This window comes from Aphelocoma coerulescens, chromosome 13 (genome assembly GCF_041296385.1).
Source record: "Aphelocoma coerulescens isolate FSJ_1873_10779 chromosome 13, UR_Acoe_1.0, whole genome shotgun sequence".
NCBI lineage: Eukaryota > Metazoa > Chordata > Aves > Passeriformes > Corvidae > Aphelocoma > Aphelocoma coerulescens.
In genome coordinates, this window is record NC_091027.1 from 19,363,230 (window position 1) to 19,377,919 (window position 14,690).

At 43.3% G+C, this 14,690-nt stretch overlaps 1 protein-coding gene across 10 annotated transcripts in view; it reads right to left on the reverse strand.

The window, feature by feature from the left end:
• KCNIP1 (potassium voltage-gated channel interacting protein 1) overlaps positions 1-14,690 on the reverse strand; it is a 291,334-nt gene that overhangs the window by 200,820 nt on the left and 75,824 nt on the right. Inside the window, exon 1 of one of the 10 annotated variants that reach the window (XM_069029340.1) lies at positions 168-549. The exons of 8 other annotated variants lie outside the window; for them this stretch is intronic. In XM_069029340.1, the coding sequence (XP_068885441.1) occupies positions 168-228 (61 nt within the window). In that variant the 5' untranslated portion in view covers positions 229-549. Of the gene's footprint in view, positions 1-167; positions 550-14,690 lie in introns of those variants that run through there. One more of the 10 variants, XM_069029345.1, reaches the window with a different exon arrangement.

Genomic DNA, 14,690 nt, shown 5'->3' on the forward strand with positions numbered 1-14,690 from the left:
TTTCCACCACCTTGCATCCCACTCTCTTCTGCAAATTACCCCTCACAAAAACATTGCCAGGTTACTTGCAAGTGGCACATGTTCATTTTCCCCTCCCTTCCCCATGCAAATGTCTCCCACAGCAAATAAACCAAAGGGACAGGGAAAAGCATAACAGGAGGTCTTACCTTTCGATGGTCTTCTTTGTTTCGTTTGTAGAGAAGAGAACGTACCCATGACAGCACCCATTGCAAAAGCTACTCGTGAGTTTTTGGAGAGGATTTATTTTGGCTGGGATTTTTTTTTATTCCTCTTACCCCCCCCCTCCACTGACAGTGAACAAAATCTATGTGAAATGCCCCCAAGAACAAAACAAAACGGAGGAAGTCCAGACAAGAAAGAAAAGAAGGAAGGAGGAGGGAAAAAGCAAAGCACTGCAGCTCGGCATTCAGCAAGCGTTAAGCTTTGAGGGTTTTTTTTAAGTCAACACACATGCACTGACTCACAGCCGGCTGCACTGTTATTATTCAAAACAGCTCCCCATCAAAATTTAAATGCTAGGTAGATTCCCTCAGACCACAGCTGGCAGCAGATGCATCAAAATATTTACTGGAGCACAGCCACATAAACACACAGGCTAATTCTTCCTCCCGTTCCCTTATGGCTCCAACCAGCAGCCTGTAGGTCTAGCGAGGGAGCATCAGTGCAGCTCTTCCAGTGAATACTAAACTGGAGTCCTGTAGACACGCTGAGGGTCTCAGGGGGAAGCCAGGGCTTTGGGCTGGATACCAACTCGGAATGAATGGAAATCTTCTGAGTGGGAAGCAATAGTGAGCAAGGCATCAAAGCCCCAGCTGTGCGGGCTGAGTGCTCCTGCTAATTAAGAGTCTGACAGAAAGGTAGAAAGCAGCAATCTCCAACAGTCTTCTCAAGCAGAGAAGTCAGAGGAAAATTGTTAAATGCAAAGGGGCAAAACAGAAAATTTCACCACAATCCTTTTCCTTCCCATCTTTTCTCACACACCAGAAACACATGCAAGACAGTTAACTTATTTTTGTGCCAAGTATGTATGTGCACATCCTTTTCAAGGGTATGAAAACAAAACTGTTGAAACAAAACTATGCAAACATCAAGTGACTAGGAGGAGGTAGGACAATTCCCAGCATTTTTTTCAGTTCTGCCATATTTCAAAAAATCAGCTAGACAACTGGTTATATTTCCTCAGAAAGTGAAATAGCAAGTGCTCAGGTACAGAAGGAGCTAAATACACTGAGGCAGATCTTAGAACCCGAAGTAATTTGCTACTTCCACATGGTGACTGAGATTAGGGCAGGATCTGTGCAAATACTATATTTTTCAGAAGAAATTCACCACAGAACCTTGGCTCGACAAGTTTCCTCAGCTTTTCTCTTACTTTGCAGAAGATTCCCTCAGATGCAGGTCCCAGCTCCTCAGATGCTGGTGTCCCTAGAGGTACAACCCTGCCTTACCTGCTGCTCACCTGCTGCCAGCATCTGTTTTTGCATACACAGGTGCATTTGCATCCCTAATGTGTATCAGCAAAGAGCTTCCCGTTAGTTTTTAGATGCAGAAGGCATTGCACAAAATAATTTATTTTTTCTTGTTTTGTAACTCAAATCACATCAGTTGAGCTTTTTGTAAGAAATGCCTGGGGGAAGGTACTGTTTTAAATACCCAAGTCCTAAAATGAAACACATCAGTTTGCAGGGAATTGCCCAAGACTTGGGGCACACAGGGGCCTTTGGCATAGTGGGAGGAGCCTGTCCTGGCTTGTGCCACATTCCCTGCCTTCCATCCAGCCCCCACTCCTTTCCCCAGCCTGGCCACAGCTGAGGTCCCACTGCTCCTGAGGTAACCAGCTTCTCCAGCCACCCAGTTCCAGAGGGGGGTCCCTCAGGCTATGCTGATCTCCACCAGGTACCGAAAAGCTATATGAGATTCTTAAGCTTTTTTAAAAAATCAAATATTTATATTTATTAATATTTTATTTGCATTTACACAATAAAATATTACATAGACTACAGTCTGCATGTGGAAAATCACTGCTCTTGGGACTTGTGCATTCAACAAAGGCTGGAGGGTGACCAGAGGTTACAGCCAATGTCTCCAAGATGTCAAAACCGGAATCTTCAATCTAGGCAAACTGTCACTAGCAGAAGTCAAGTGTTGACAAGGTGTAAGGCCCCAAACAACTCAGTTGAGGAGGTTTTTAAAAGGGTTGTTATGGTTGTTCATGTACTCTGTGTTAGACGCATGCGAGAAGTGCTGACAAAATAGTCTCAAGAGATCAAAACAACAGAAAGAACTTTACTGGCAACTTCAGAAAATTGAGGAACTTAGGCAAAAGGTTTAGTGCATCATTCAATCAACATAAAACACTTCTCAAAGAATTAACTGGGCCCATTCAACTTAGCAAACCTTTAAGCCTGTTCAATTCTAAATTACTCAAAAATTCCAAGAAGAGGGAATTAGAAGAAGGAGAAAGAGAGCAAGAAGAGATATAGAAGAAGACATACATAGCTACCAAATCCTGGGTTCCAGTGGTGTTCAGATAGAAATTCCAAGAGGAGGTAGGGTCAAGACATCTGAGTGCCTCATGCCCTGTGGCCTTAAATACCCTTTGGCCTTTCCCCCATGTGAGACTTCTGGGCATTTGGTCACTCAGGAGCTATGTTAGGGGCTCCAGGGGATGGGTGTGGGGCATTGCCTCCCGTGTGCCATGGACTGGCAGCCACTGCTGGGCTGGGGTGTAACAGGGCAGGGCACTGCCTCACCAGGGCAAGGCCTGACCTGCCCCTGCCCCCACACACATGCATTCCAAAATGATGTCTCAAGACATCAATTTTTCCAGTCTCATACAAGGCCTTTCTCCACCATTTCCTCAAGTGCCCCATCTACATGTCTTTTAAATATGTCCAGGAATGGTGACTCTCCCACTACCCTGGTCAGCCTGTGCCAGTGCTTGACCACCCTTTTGGTGAAGGAATTTTTCCTAATATCCAACCTACACCTCCCCTTGAGGCAAATTCCTCTTGTTCTATCTCTTGTTACTTGGAAGAAGAGACAGACCCCACCTGCCTACAAACTCCTTACATCAAAAAGTACCTTGAAAGTAGGTGGCTTCAGGATTCCTTTTGACATCAGTTGGATCCCAGCCATACAGAAAGAGCTCGGTCTGGGAGTGACAGGTCAGGTTGTCCATATGGTGAGATACCCAAGAAGGAAGTAATTTGGAAAGACAAAATTGCACCCCTGATGCTGCACTGTTGTTTACTTGAAACAGCATGGCATATGAAGGCAAAGGGCAAATGTAAATATTCAGTTTTCTTTGAAACTTGAAAGAAATAAAAGATCTGTCTTGGCTGGAAATAAGTATTTACAGGTCCCTAAGAAATCATGGGAATAAGCAGTTACATACATTTTTATTTGTATGATATGACTCAAATATACAAGAATAGGGACAAGAGGAGGGACCATGTCTGTGCCTAGGCAGATGAGCACAGAATTGCAAATCCCCAGTTCAGAAGCAGACACTTTCTTTCACAACTGAAAACCAAGACCTCAGAGGAACAGAGGCATCATAAACACTAAAAAATTAGGGTATTTGCCACAGCAGGCAGGAATTCTCTTTCCTCAACAGATGATCATTCAAACGTATCAACCTAGGAGAGAACACTTTGAGATGTAACAAGTGGTGGTGGACATCCTTTATCTGAGGAGGTGACTATTTTTCAGAGTATTTCCTTTAGAAATAAGAAGCTGCCTGAGCTCTGACTGTGATGGTGAAATGTACAGTTGTAGCTGTGTGGGTACCTAAGTCAGCATCCTGGGTAAGAGATGCTGTAAGAGGACCAAAAGTACATCAGGGAAAGGAGACACCATATTGTGCCAAACCTGACTGCAGCCCCCAGAATGGATTTGCAGCACTACAGAGCCCAACCACCACTCACTTCCCAGTGCAGGGAGAAACCCCAGCAGCACATCATGGGGCTCTCTCGCAGTATGATTTAGCACAGTTTTTAAGCACTTATTTGCATAGCTAAGGGTAGGTACTGCTTCATGATGCTTGTGCTGCCTAAATCCATCCCCTTTCCCACAAAAATTCACTCAACGGGTGACTTGTGTGACCATTCCACCTGTTACTGCTAAGGAGGGGAGAGTCTCCCATGGGAAGGGGCCACAAGTGTCAGTCAGATGATGGGCAGACATGTGCTAGGCATGCACAGATACAGCAAGGTGTCCATCAGGCTATGTTTGCTCCAGCAGAAGCCTGTGTACATCCTCAGCCAAGTACTGGGTACTGATCTCCTTGAGCTAGGTTAGCAGGGCAGACCTGACCCTGCTGGTCACCATTAATCCATCACTATTGTCTGCCTGTTAAACCCTGTTCCATCCTTTTACCACTGCTGTATACCATCTAAACTCTGTCTACTGACTACTAAAACCATGACCTATTACTATTCACTGATTTCTTCCTGATTTCTTTCTGCCTCATAACTCTGTACTATTGCTTTTAATAAGCATCTGTGAGACTGAAGCATCAGAGCAAAGCAGTAAGACACTGACAGTGATTCTGGATGCAGCCAGAAGGCTTGGTCAGAAAAAGAAGTTCACTATTTTTGATAAATGCAAATATAGCATCTTCAATCAGGCAGTCATATCACCAGCTAGCTGATACCAGTACGGGATGAAAATCTCCCAGGAGCAAGGTCACAGGAATTGGTACAGCTCTGCACACTGATGTAGGATCAGGTCCTCTTCCTGCTAAAGACAGCTACTAGTGCAAATCAGAGCCAGACCACACTTGCATTGTATCTGTCCTGAATGACACATTTCTGGGATTCTTGTGGGTATACACAGGAAAGTAGAGGGGGAGGTTGTTTTTTTTTCATCATCCAGGAATCTCGACCATTTCCAGGAAAACATCACCTATGTAAGCACTGTTACCATGGGATGACACCCCTGGGTTATCAGCCATCCTCTCCTGCAAGGCACATATGGCCTGCAGGACTAGAAAGGGAACGCCTCATATATATCCAGATTTTACAATTTTGGGCATTGGTGAAATTCACTCTGATGTAATTTTTTCTCTCTCAAAGTGCAGCAATGAGCACTCACATAACAGGAACACAAATAAAACTTGAAAACTGCCTGTTTACAGCAAGCCCTTGTCATCTACTCTGTATCTATCAGCTTTGTGTGCTTCAAGATACGTTCTGCTTTAGAAAGCCTAAATAGAGCTTGAAGGGACTAACTTCCCTTCTGAGTATTTTAGGAATGAAACCTTGGTCAGAGTTTCTAGGTTCTTTGGAATAAAAGATTTTAATTTTTCATATTCCATAACTAACATTTGTTTCAGGGAAGCATTTTACACTTACCCAAGGAGTGTTTCACTTTAAGGCAGAGGTGACTTTCTCCTCACCTGAGAAGGTACTCTATAGAGCAGTTTCTCTGTAAATTAAATTTCTATTAAAAAATGTAAACATGTAAAAATCTCTATAATTCAGGCAGGTAACTGAGAGCATATAAGTAGCAGCCTGGGAGCTGGGGTGATGCCACTCAAGCACTGACGCAGAAATGCCAGGACTGCTGCTCTCAGCTCAACTCCCCTCAGCTGCAGACTGGTCAAATATCTGTAACAGGGACCCACCAACCCCAGCCCAATTACTGCCCAGTGCTTTGGCACAAAACCACTTCCAGCCACGGTGACAAGCTGGGTGTTTTCAGCAGTATAGACAGTTACTCCTCCAATAATCTGGGCATGGATTCCTCCATGAGGGATGGCAGCCACGGGAAGCAAGAGACATGCATTTTGCACTCATGCAGAAGCACCAACAAAAAATCCCCTCACAGAAGCTGCCCATGCACCAAGAGAGCTGCCCAAAAGCTCTTGCCCTCTTTTCTAGTTCCCTCCAATTTATAAAGCAGTTAATGAGAAACCGAGACTTGGCTATCTGAATGAAAAAATAAAATCAAAAGCAAGCAAGAAAATAATCCTTTTCTAAGAGAATGATATGAGAGTTTCTGTTGCCTAGGAAATTTTTAACCAGTTGCTGTTCTTAGCTGTGTGTGCCAGAACATCCACTGCTGAGTGCTTTGCCTGACCCTAAGCCCAAGGCTCTGGCAGGAGCCTTCCTGAGCCACTGCCAGCTCAATTTCCAGTGTTGTTGCTTGCTTGAATGAGAAGTTAGAGAAAGCACATCCGCCTCAACATGCCAGAGCACCCCAGACATTCCCCAATGTCAAAGGACTCATCCTTCACATCATCTCAGCACTAAGGCTCCAAGCAGGAGCACTCCACACAGTGGCAGACCAACTAAGGAAGACCAAGGTGAAATGCATATTAGGAAATGAATCAAAATAGCTCCAACTGGGCATTGAAGAGAAGAAGAAATCCTCGCTGAGAAGGCTCCATAGTGCAGCCCCTCCATACTGACCCTGCAGGACTCCAGGAAACAGGAAAAGAGGCAAGCTCACCATTCCTCCTGCAGTACTAGTCATAATTTTCCTTTATTTCTCTGCTATTATTAAAAATAAAAATAACTTTGATTAGACTGCTCAGGTTGCAACTACACTAACCAATGCATTTAAGGTAGGTTTCTTTACTGCAAATATGTATCACTAGCTTACTGAAATCAGCTCAGCTCAAAGCAGGAAGATTGACAGCTAAATCCATCTGCCAAGCAAACACACAGAGCTCCTGAGAAGACCTACAGGGATAAATGAAAGCAGCATGGGGCAATCTGCTCTGCCCTTGGAACCAGCTTGATCACAGAGACACCCAGATGAGGTAGGTTTTTGCTGGTCTATACCTGCAAAAAGTGTCTGGGGATCTTTGTGGGCCATCTTTTTGTCAATTGGTATCAATCAACCCAGACTTACCTGGTTTGCGTACTCTAGGTTTTCACTAAGTCAAAATTCACCATACATATATTGTTTTTCCAGCAGCTACTTTTTGGAAATGTTTCTTCCGTAAAAGCAACAACAATCAAGAACCTAACTTCATCCTCTTTTTCTCCATTCATGAGCTGTTATAATAAATGGGGATGTTTTCAAAGGTATCTTTTGCTCTCTGTAAGGACAACACAGCAGAACAGGAGCCATCAAAAGATTCATTACTGCACCTTTGCAGGCCCAAAGCAAATTCTCAAGCTTTGTCAGACTCCAAAGGCTAGAGGTCCTCCTTTCCATTTTGATGGAAATATATTTTTCATTACATGAAAGCTGGTGAATAACAATGCTCAGAAATCAGATGGAGTAGATGAGACTTTAAGCTGTGGGATCATCTAGATTCTTATTTAACTACGGCAGGGACAATATTAGAGTGTTGGAAAGCCACGTACCTTCCAGGCTATAGCACAGCTATGCAAAGCCAAAGTAAATACAACAGTCACTTCATGCCACCAAACAAGGAACAAAAACCCAGGTGGTGAGGTCTGAGCAATAAGGGGTGCTCCTTCTCTTTAACATCCCAAGGAGGAGAGCAGAAAAATGGAGCTGGAATTTTGCATCCTATTCTCAGAGCAAGTAGTCAAACACTGGTATCCTGAACCCAAGACCAGATGTTCCTGTGCAGCCTTGGCCCTCCTTGCAAATACCTGCAGCCTCCACTGCAGCTGTACACAGGTATGCATGGACATACACATTTACGTACTTTAAGGAAATTAAATGAAAAAAGAACAATGGACTGTTCAACCTATGTGACACAATATAATGACAGCTGAAAATAAAACTGCATTTTTGTCTGCTGGTTCTTCTTTGTTATAATAATAAAACTGGGGAAATCTACACAGAGAGCCCTAATGTTTGCCCTAGGGATGTCACACTCAGACAGCTGAGAGCTCAGGAAGGGAATACTTCATATTTCTAGTGACAACTTCAACAAAACACAAGGTAGATACTGGTTTATATCTTTGGTTGGAGTATTTCTTCTGTAAACAGGGGGACACTGATTCCAGATAAAAAGATGAAAGAATAGGAGAGAGAAAAAACCCGGGCAAAGCACTTGCCCAAAGGGTAGCATGGAGAAATGCCTGATGGAGAGGGGGCAAGCTGCAGGACCAATGAGCACAGCTGTCCTGGCACATGGTTGTCCTGGCACATGGTTGTCCTGGCACACCACTGCCAGTGGGAGTGAATGACAACAGACAGGCAGCAGGACACTGTGCTAAACTACGTAAAGGTGACAAGAAGAAACGTCAGCAAGGCAGAAGGCTAGAGAGGCAGGAGATGATCAGAAAAGACTGCCAGCACTGCTGTGACAAAATACAAAGGAAGGTGGCGAACAACAATGATATGAACCCATCTGGAGAAAGGAGAGAGCTGAGCAGAGTCCAGGAAGCAGGAAAAATGGCTGTGGGCACTCCAAAACACAAGGCTTTGGCAAGGAAGTTGTCAGTAAAAGGTGTGATTTAGTGATAAGGAAACACAAAAACTGGAAGAATTTCATAACAGCATTCAGATGGGAGGGGAAGGACAGGGGTATGTTCTGAAACCAGGCTATTGAGCCAGCACTCAGAGTAAGAGTGTGTCTGTCACAACCAAAGACACTCGAGAGGAGGCTTCGTGCAGCGGAATCAAGAACTGCAATCTTTGGTTCTCAAGATGACATTACAGTGATGCCTGAAGAGGAAAAAGCTCATGTTTCAGTAATGAAAAACTGTCTATTACCTCATGAAATCTGTTTGCATATTGTGCCAAGTGAAGCCTTGCCTTTCAAAATTATCAAATCCATGCATGAGGAACTTCAAGACAGTTTGAAGTAGAAAACCCTGAGGAACTGTCAGGCCACAGAGAAGGCTGAGAACCAGGACACTACAGTGCTGGATTGTGGAAACCACACCAGAAAGAGTTAATGTCATTTGAAAAGCAGTATGTGGATATGCATATAATGTGTTAAGGCATCTCTCACATACAGAATGAATGAATGGGTTTTTAAGGGAATTTTGACAGATAGTGAGACAGTAATAGAAGATGCCAAAAGCCTTTTCCCTTTGTATGAAGAAAGGCCAGGGCAGATGCTGCATCACATCATGTCCCACAAAGCCTGATCAAGACTGGCCTGTGTAAGGGGAATATGATAACCTGGCTGCCAGGTGGGCATTTCTTCCCAATCTCTGTGATAGCACTGACTGCCACCATAGCAATAGTCACAAAATAGGCACTTGGCTGCTAAAAACACCACAGGGAACATCAAGCAGCCAGCACTGAGTACCAGGTACATGCACAAAACCAAAGCTTGGTAAATCACCTTTTCACCTTCATACATAAGCATTTCTATCACATCACAGCCTCCCTGAACATTACAGACAAGCATACAGCTAAATTCACAGGCTCAGAGTGAGGCATGTTGTGACCAAACACACAGAAGGATCCCAGGGAACACCTCTGGTCACGCGTGTGATGACAAGGACATCTCTCCCAACTGCTGAGTGTGGCATGTACTTCCTCCCTTGCTCATACACCCAGCATCAGCTCAGCACTGTTGGAACTTACAGACTAAGCAAGCTGAGTGACAGACAGGAATTCAGTGGTGGTTTGTTCCAAGAAGCATTAAAGAGAATATATCAAAGCTATATAAAGAATGTGAACACTGAATGTCAATCCAGGTTAACAGCCAGCTTCGTTTCTGTCTTGTAATAATGGTCAGAGGCCTCACTGAGAAAGAAAAGGCAGTTTTTAATTATTTGGTATTTCCATGGATGACTACTTTAGGGAGGAGAAAAGAGCAGAGAAGACATTCAGATGATCTCGAATCTCTCCTTTCCTTTTGCTTTAGTGCACTTGACAGAAATGGGCCAAACTAACTACATACAATTCAGGTCACTGAGCAGCTGCACAAACCTCTGGGTAACTAATGTGGACAGTTAACCAGCTGTTTTTTCACATCTCATTTCTCACTATAGGGCCTTGTAAAAGAGAACAGAAGCAGCCATTAGACACCCCTAGGTAAGTTCAGCTAGTGCCAAGTTAAATCACATCAGGCAAAATATATGCTAAATAAGAATATATTCTGTTTGTACATTTAATCATAGAATCTTTTAGGTTGGAAAAGCCCTCTAAGATAATCAAGTCCAACCATTATCCAGCACTGCCGAGTCCACCACTAAACCTTGTCCCCAAGTACCACATCCACATGTCTTTTTAAACAGTTCCAGGGACTGTGACTCCATCACTTCCCTGGGCAGCCTGTGACAGGGCTTAACAGTACTTTCAGTGAAGAAATTTTCCTTGAGATCCAATCTAAACCTCTCCTGGTGCAACTTGAGGCTGTTTCCTCTTGTCCCGTCACTACTATCTGGGAGCATAGCCTGACCCCCACCTGCCTCTGATCTCCTGTCAGGGAGTTGTAGAGGATGAGAAGGTGCCCCCACACCTCCTTTTCTCCAGGCTGAGCCTCCTGAGTTCCCTCAGCTGCTCCTCATCAGACTTGTGCTTCAGACACTTCCCCAGCTCCATGGTCCTTCTCTGGACATGCTCCAGCCCCTTGATGTCCTTTTTGTCATGAAGGGCCCAAAACTGACCTCAGGATTCAAGGAATGGCCTCACCAGTGCCCAGGGCAGGGGATGGTCACTGCCCTGGTCCTGCTGGCCACACTATTGCTGGTATAAGCTGGGGTAGTGTTGACCTTCCTGGCCACCTGAGAAAGTAATTGGTACTGTTTCATTCTGAATGTGCAAGGAACGCACGCCAGGCATGAACACTCACTTCCCTGGTCAGGTCTTGCTAGAAGGTGCTCTAGAGAAGTCAGAATTTTTAGTTGTCATTAATAGCATCATGCTTTAGGTGAAATGATGCACAACACTAATTGTATAATTTCTTAAATTAAGCACAGCTTTCTTAATGAGGATTCATAATTTTATGTTTATGTTTTATGCTATCATCTTTCATGCTGGAAAAAAAAGGTAATATTACTCCAGTGAAATGTTTGCTGTTGAAGCTGGTTAAAATGGTTAACAATGCCTTAACATAGAGATTACCTTGGCAAGCTTCCTTAAAATAAGCATTAAGTAAGTAAGCACCCACATCTGCCAAATGTCTTGCATACCAAACACCCAGGTTGATGTCTCCCTGAATTTTCTATCCTGCAAATGCAGATCTCCTGATGCTCTGCCTGTAAACCTGCCTGCAGTAAATTCAGAGCTTGGTTCTGACACAAAGGTGCACCTCAGTACATTAGCATCAGTCTAGCAGATCTCCTGGGAATATTTTGCTTTGTCGTTATTGTGTATTGAACTACACTACATCTGTGCAGGATGGAGCAGACTTTGCTGCAGAGTGGACATAAACAGGCTTTGAAGTTCAGATGTGGCACCTGCCCTGAATATCCAACCAAAACCAGATTGTACCTGATACCTCGGTATAGCTACAGCAATTCCAGACAAAAGCAAGCTTAGGAAGGGCAGTTGTTTATCAGTTATCACGGGAAACAATCATGGGAAATTCCATCATCCCTATGGAAACCACAAGGTCTGTGACACTACTGCCAGCAGTCAGTACACTGAAGTCACTCACCAAATTAAAACAAAGACTAGATTGTACCATAAAGCTCATCACTACAGCATACATATACAAGTAATGTAAATTAAGTGGGATTGGGGATGACTAAGAAAGTAGCGTAACAGGGTGATCTACAAACTGAAACCTCCTTACCAGGAGACCCATGGGACAAAACAAGGTTTGTTCTACACTGGATTTCACAAAAAGAAATAATTTCAGGTAGCTTCCAAGCTGTTAAAATAACTGACATTTCCAATAAATGTTTTCAGGACTTACGAAGTCCTGAAATCTTAATGGGAGCCAAATCCAACCTTCCTCTGACCAAAGGAAAACAGCATTCTTTTTGGGAAAAAGGTTTGGGAAAAAAATCTGTTTCTTAAGCCAGTTTTTATCTAGATTCAGCTGCATTCTTACATGGCAGAAGTATGTAAAGCTACAAAGATATGACGTGAAAAATACACTGGTAAGACACTCAAAAATCTTGACATATCTGGAGATTTCTGCATTTTGCATAGCATCGCATCTTTTGGGGAATAACTGCAGTGTCTCTGTAATATGAGTCTGTCAGCAGTACCAGTGAGTATTTCCATCTGTAACTCCATTTTAACTTCATTTTTGTGAGAGAATTCACGTTAAGGTCACAGCAGATGAAGAATGCTTCTAATAAAAGGGATATATGCTATTCCTCCCATGCTAGCTGGTGGACTGAATTACTACTGTTACAATTATATAATAACTTTTATCTTGCTGCTGAAGTGCTCCCCAAATCACATTATTGGTGGCAGATATTATCAAATTCTGTTCAATACACCAATCCAGATACTCTCTGGAGTTAATAACTAATTAAAAATACTCCATTTCAAGATGTACCAATGGAAGAGTGGAGACAGCTCTGAGACACATTGTGGCACTACTTCCAGTGCTGGCAACACACTAATGTGTGCAATAACCCCAACAAAAGCAAACTCAAATGCATAAATTCAGATCAGAACGTCTGCACTACTTTTAATTTACTTATTTGACGGTATCGTTAAGACTGAGCATCAACTTTTTGGAATATCTCATCTTCAAGTGTGAGTTCCAGGCAAAGTTGGATGGGGCTTGGAGCAACCTGTCCAGTGAAAGGTGTCCCAGCCCATGGCAGGGGGTAGGAACAAGATGGCCTTTAAGGCCCCTTCCAATCCAAACCTTCTATAGAATATGGTTCTGTGGGTTGAACAAGCCATGCTTATCTCTCAGGCACAGAAGTGCTGACAGGGAAGCAGCCTCCCTGCTGTGCTACCAGGGCCAAACCCTCAGCTGCAGGAAGGAGCAGCGCACCACACACTTCAGGGAGCCTGGCCAATTTCACATACACACAGAAGTCAGTCAAATGTTCACACATTGCATGCACAGTCCCCAAACCGAAGTATATGGACAAAAGGAACAAAATTAGTCTCTTGTCTATCGAGCGCTTTTCACACATGCAGAAAATGCATCGTTTTTGCTGTTTCCCCCTCCTCTATCGGCATCCAGAACATATTTTCAGCAGTCCAAAAAGTTGAGCCATACTTAGATTAGTGCAAGTAGTATACAAATTCTGTTCCTTGTTACAGGAGATTTATTTTGACCCACAGACCACATGGACACCGAGACAGGGCATTTATCTTTTTTGGGCAAACCAGGTATCTACCACAGCAAACACAGGGTTACTGGCTGCTGTCTGACCTGTTTGGATTTCTTGCGGGGCAGTCAGTGTTTTACTCATATACTGGAAAATGGGTGATTGATTAACATTCCCACAGATCCCTCCTCAGTAAAACCCTGCTGCTAACCTGCACAGAGTAGGAATTTTTTCATCGTCGTAGAGGAGCAGGGTGTCACTGGGGGTGCCTCTCAGCAAAAGCAAAGCTACACAAACCACTGCCTTACCATGGAGCTCAGATTAACTACCTAGACAACTACAGATTGGCAATTTTTGCATGAAGCTAATCAATAACTTCTGAGAAGTTACATGCAGATCAGTAATTCCAGTCAGCTCTTGTTTTCTTTTCAGATTCCCTCCAGTTGGCTTCCACAGCAGACTTACTCCTTGGTTCAGAATTCATTCTTGCCAAAGCAACAACAGCAAAAACATTAATAGCCAATTCACATGAAACAAATCTTCTGTAATCCTCTCTCATGAAGATTGTCAGCAAGATTTCATTAATCCAGTGGAAAAAGCCCTGGAATAAAGCAGCCCTGAGGAACTTACAGGATTCAAGTTGGCCCAGAGGTGGGCAGAGGGCTTTGCAGGGCTCTGGAGCAGAGGAACACCTACCAATGCTGCTCTGCCTGTACCTTTACCCTCCCTAATTTACAGAAGCCCCTGGATGCAGCAACCCACTCCCCAGCACAGCCACAAACTGCAAATTGCAAGTAAGTTTGTGTATGAACGGGGGCATAGAGAGACAGGCAGATGTCAGGTTTAAGCTAAAGCTGCAAACCCTAACTTGACAAACACAGAACAGCATTATCCATGAAGTCATTTTCCCCTATGACATTCAGACTATGGTACTATTTCAAAACCTAAAATACATATTATTTTCTCTTTAATGAGTCTAAATGAGAAACACTAATATTGCCCTGACCTTTCACATGAAAAAATAAAAAGCCCTCCAAATTCACTGAACAACACCAGAGAAAAAAATGGGAATGAGAGTTCACTGTTTCTGATCTTAGTGGAGTCACTGGCTTCACTTCTGCAAGATACAGAAGTAAAAACACACAAATAAAATTATTTGTCCCTGCTGTGGGTATGTAAATCTAAGACTCACCTGACCTCTTACAATAAATCATCTACTGGAGTGCTCTGACCTTTCCCAGCCTTCTAATATGGGCCTGGCAATCTAAACAAAACAGTGTCCTGCAATAACTAGGAATTATTGCCAATGACTTGGGAAGAGATGGAAAAAATAGGAGTAAAAAGAAAAGAAATCCTTGTTGCACCAGGATCAGCCCTACTCTACCAGGCTAAATTCTGAGGAAAGTCACAATGACAATTTCATAAATTGCTGAAATCTGAGAAAGTGTTACACAAAAATTGAGCATATTCTCTATTTTTTTTGGCACAAAACTTTAAAATTCACTCTAAAAATACATTAGTGGGAACAAAATTATTTCCTGAGTCTCCTGGTTATTTTTCTCCTTGCTGCCATTTACCTGAAGACTG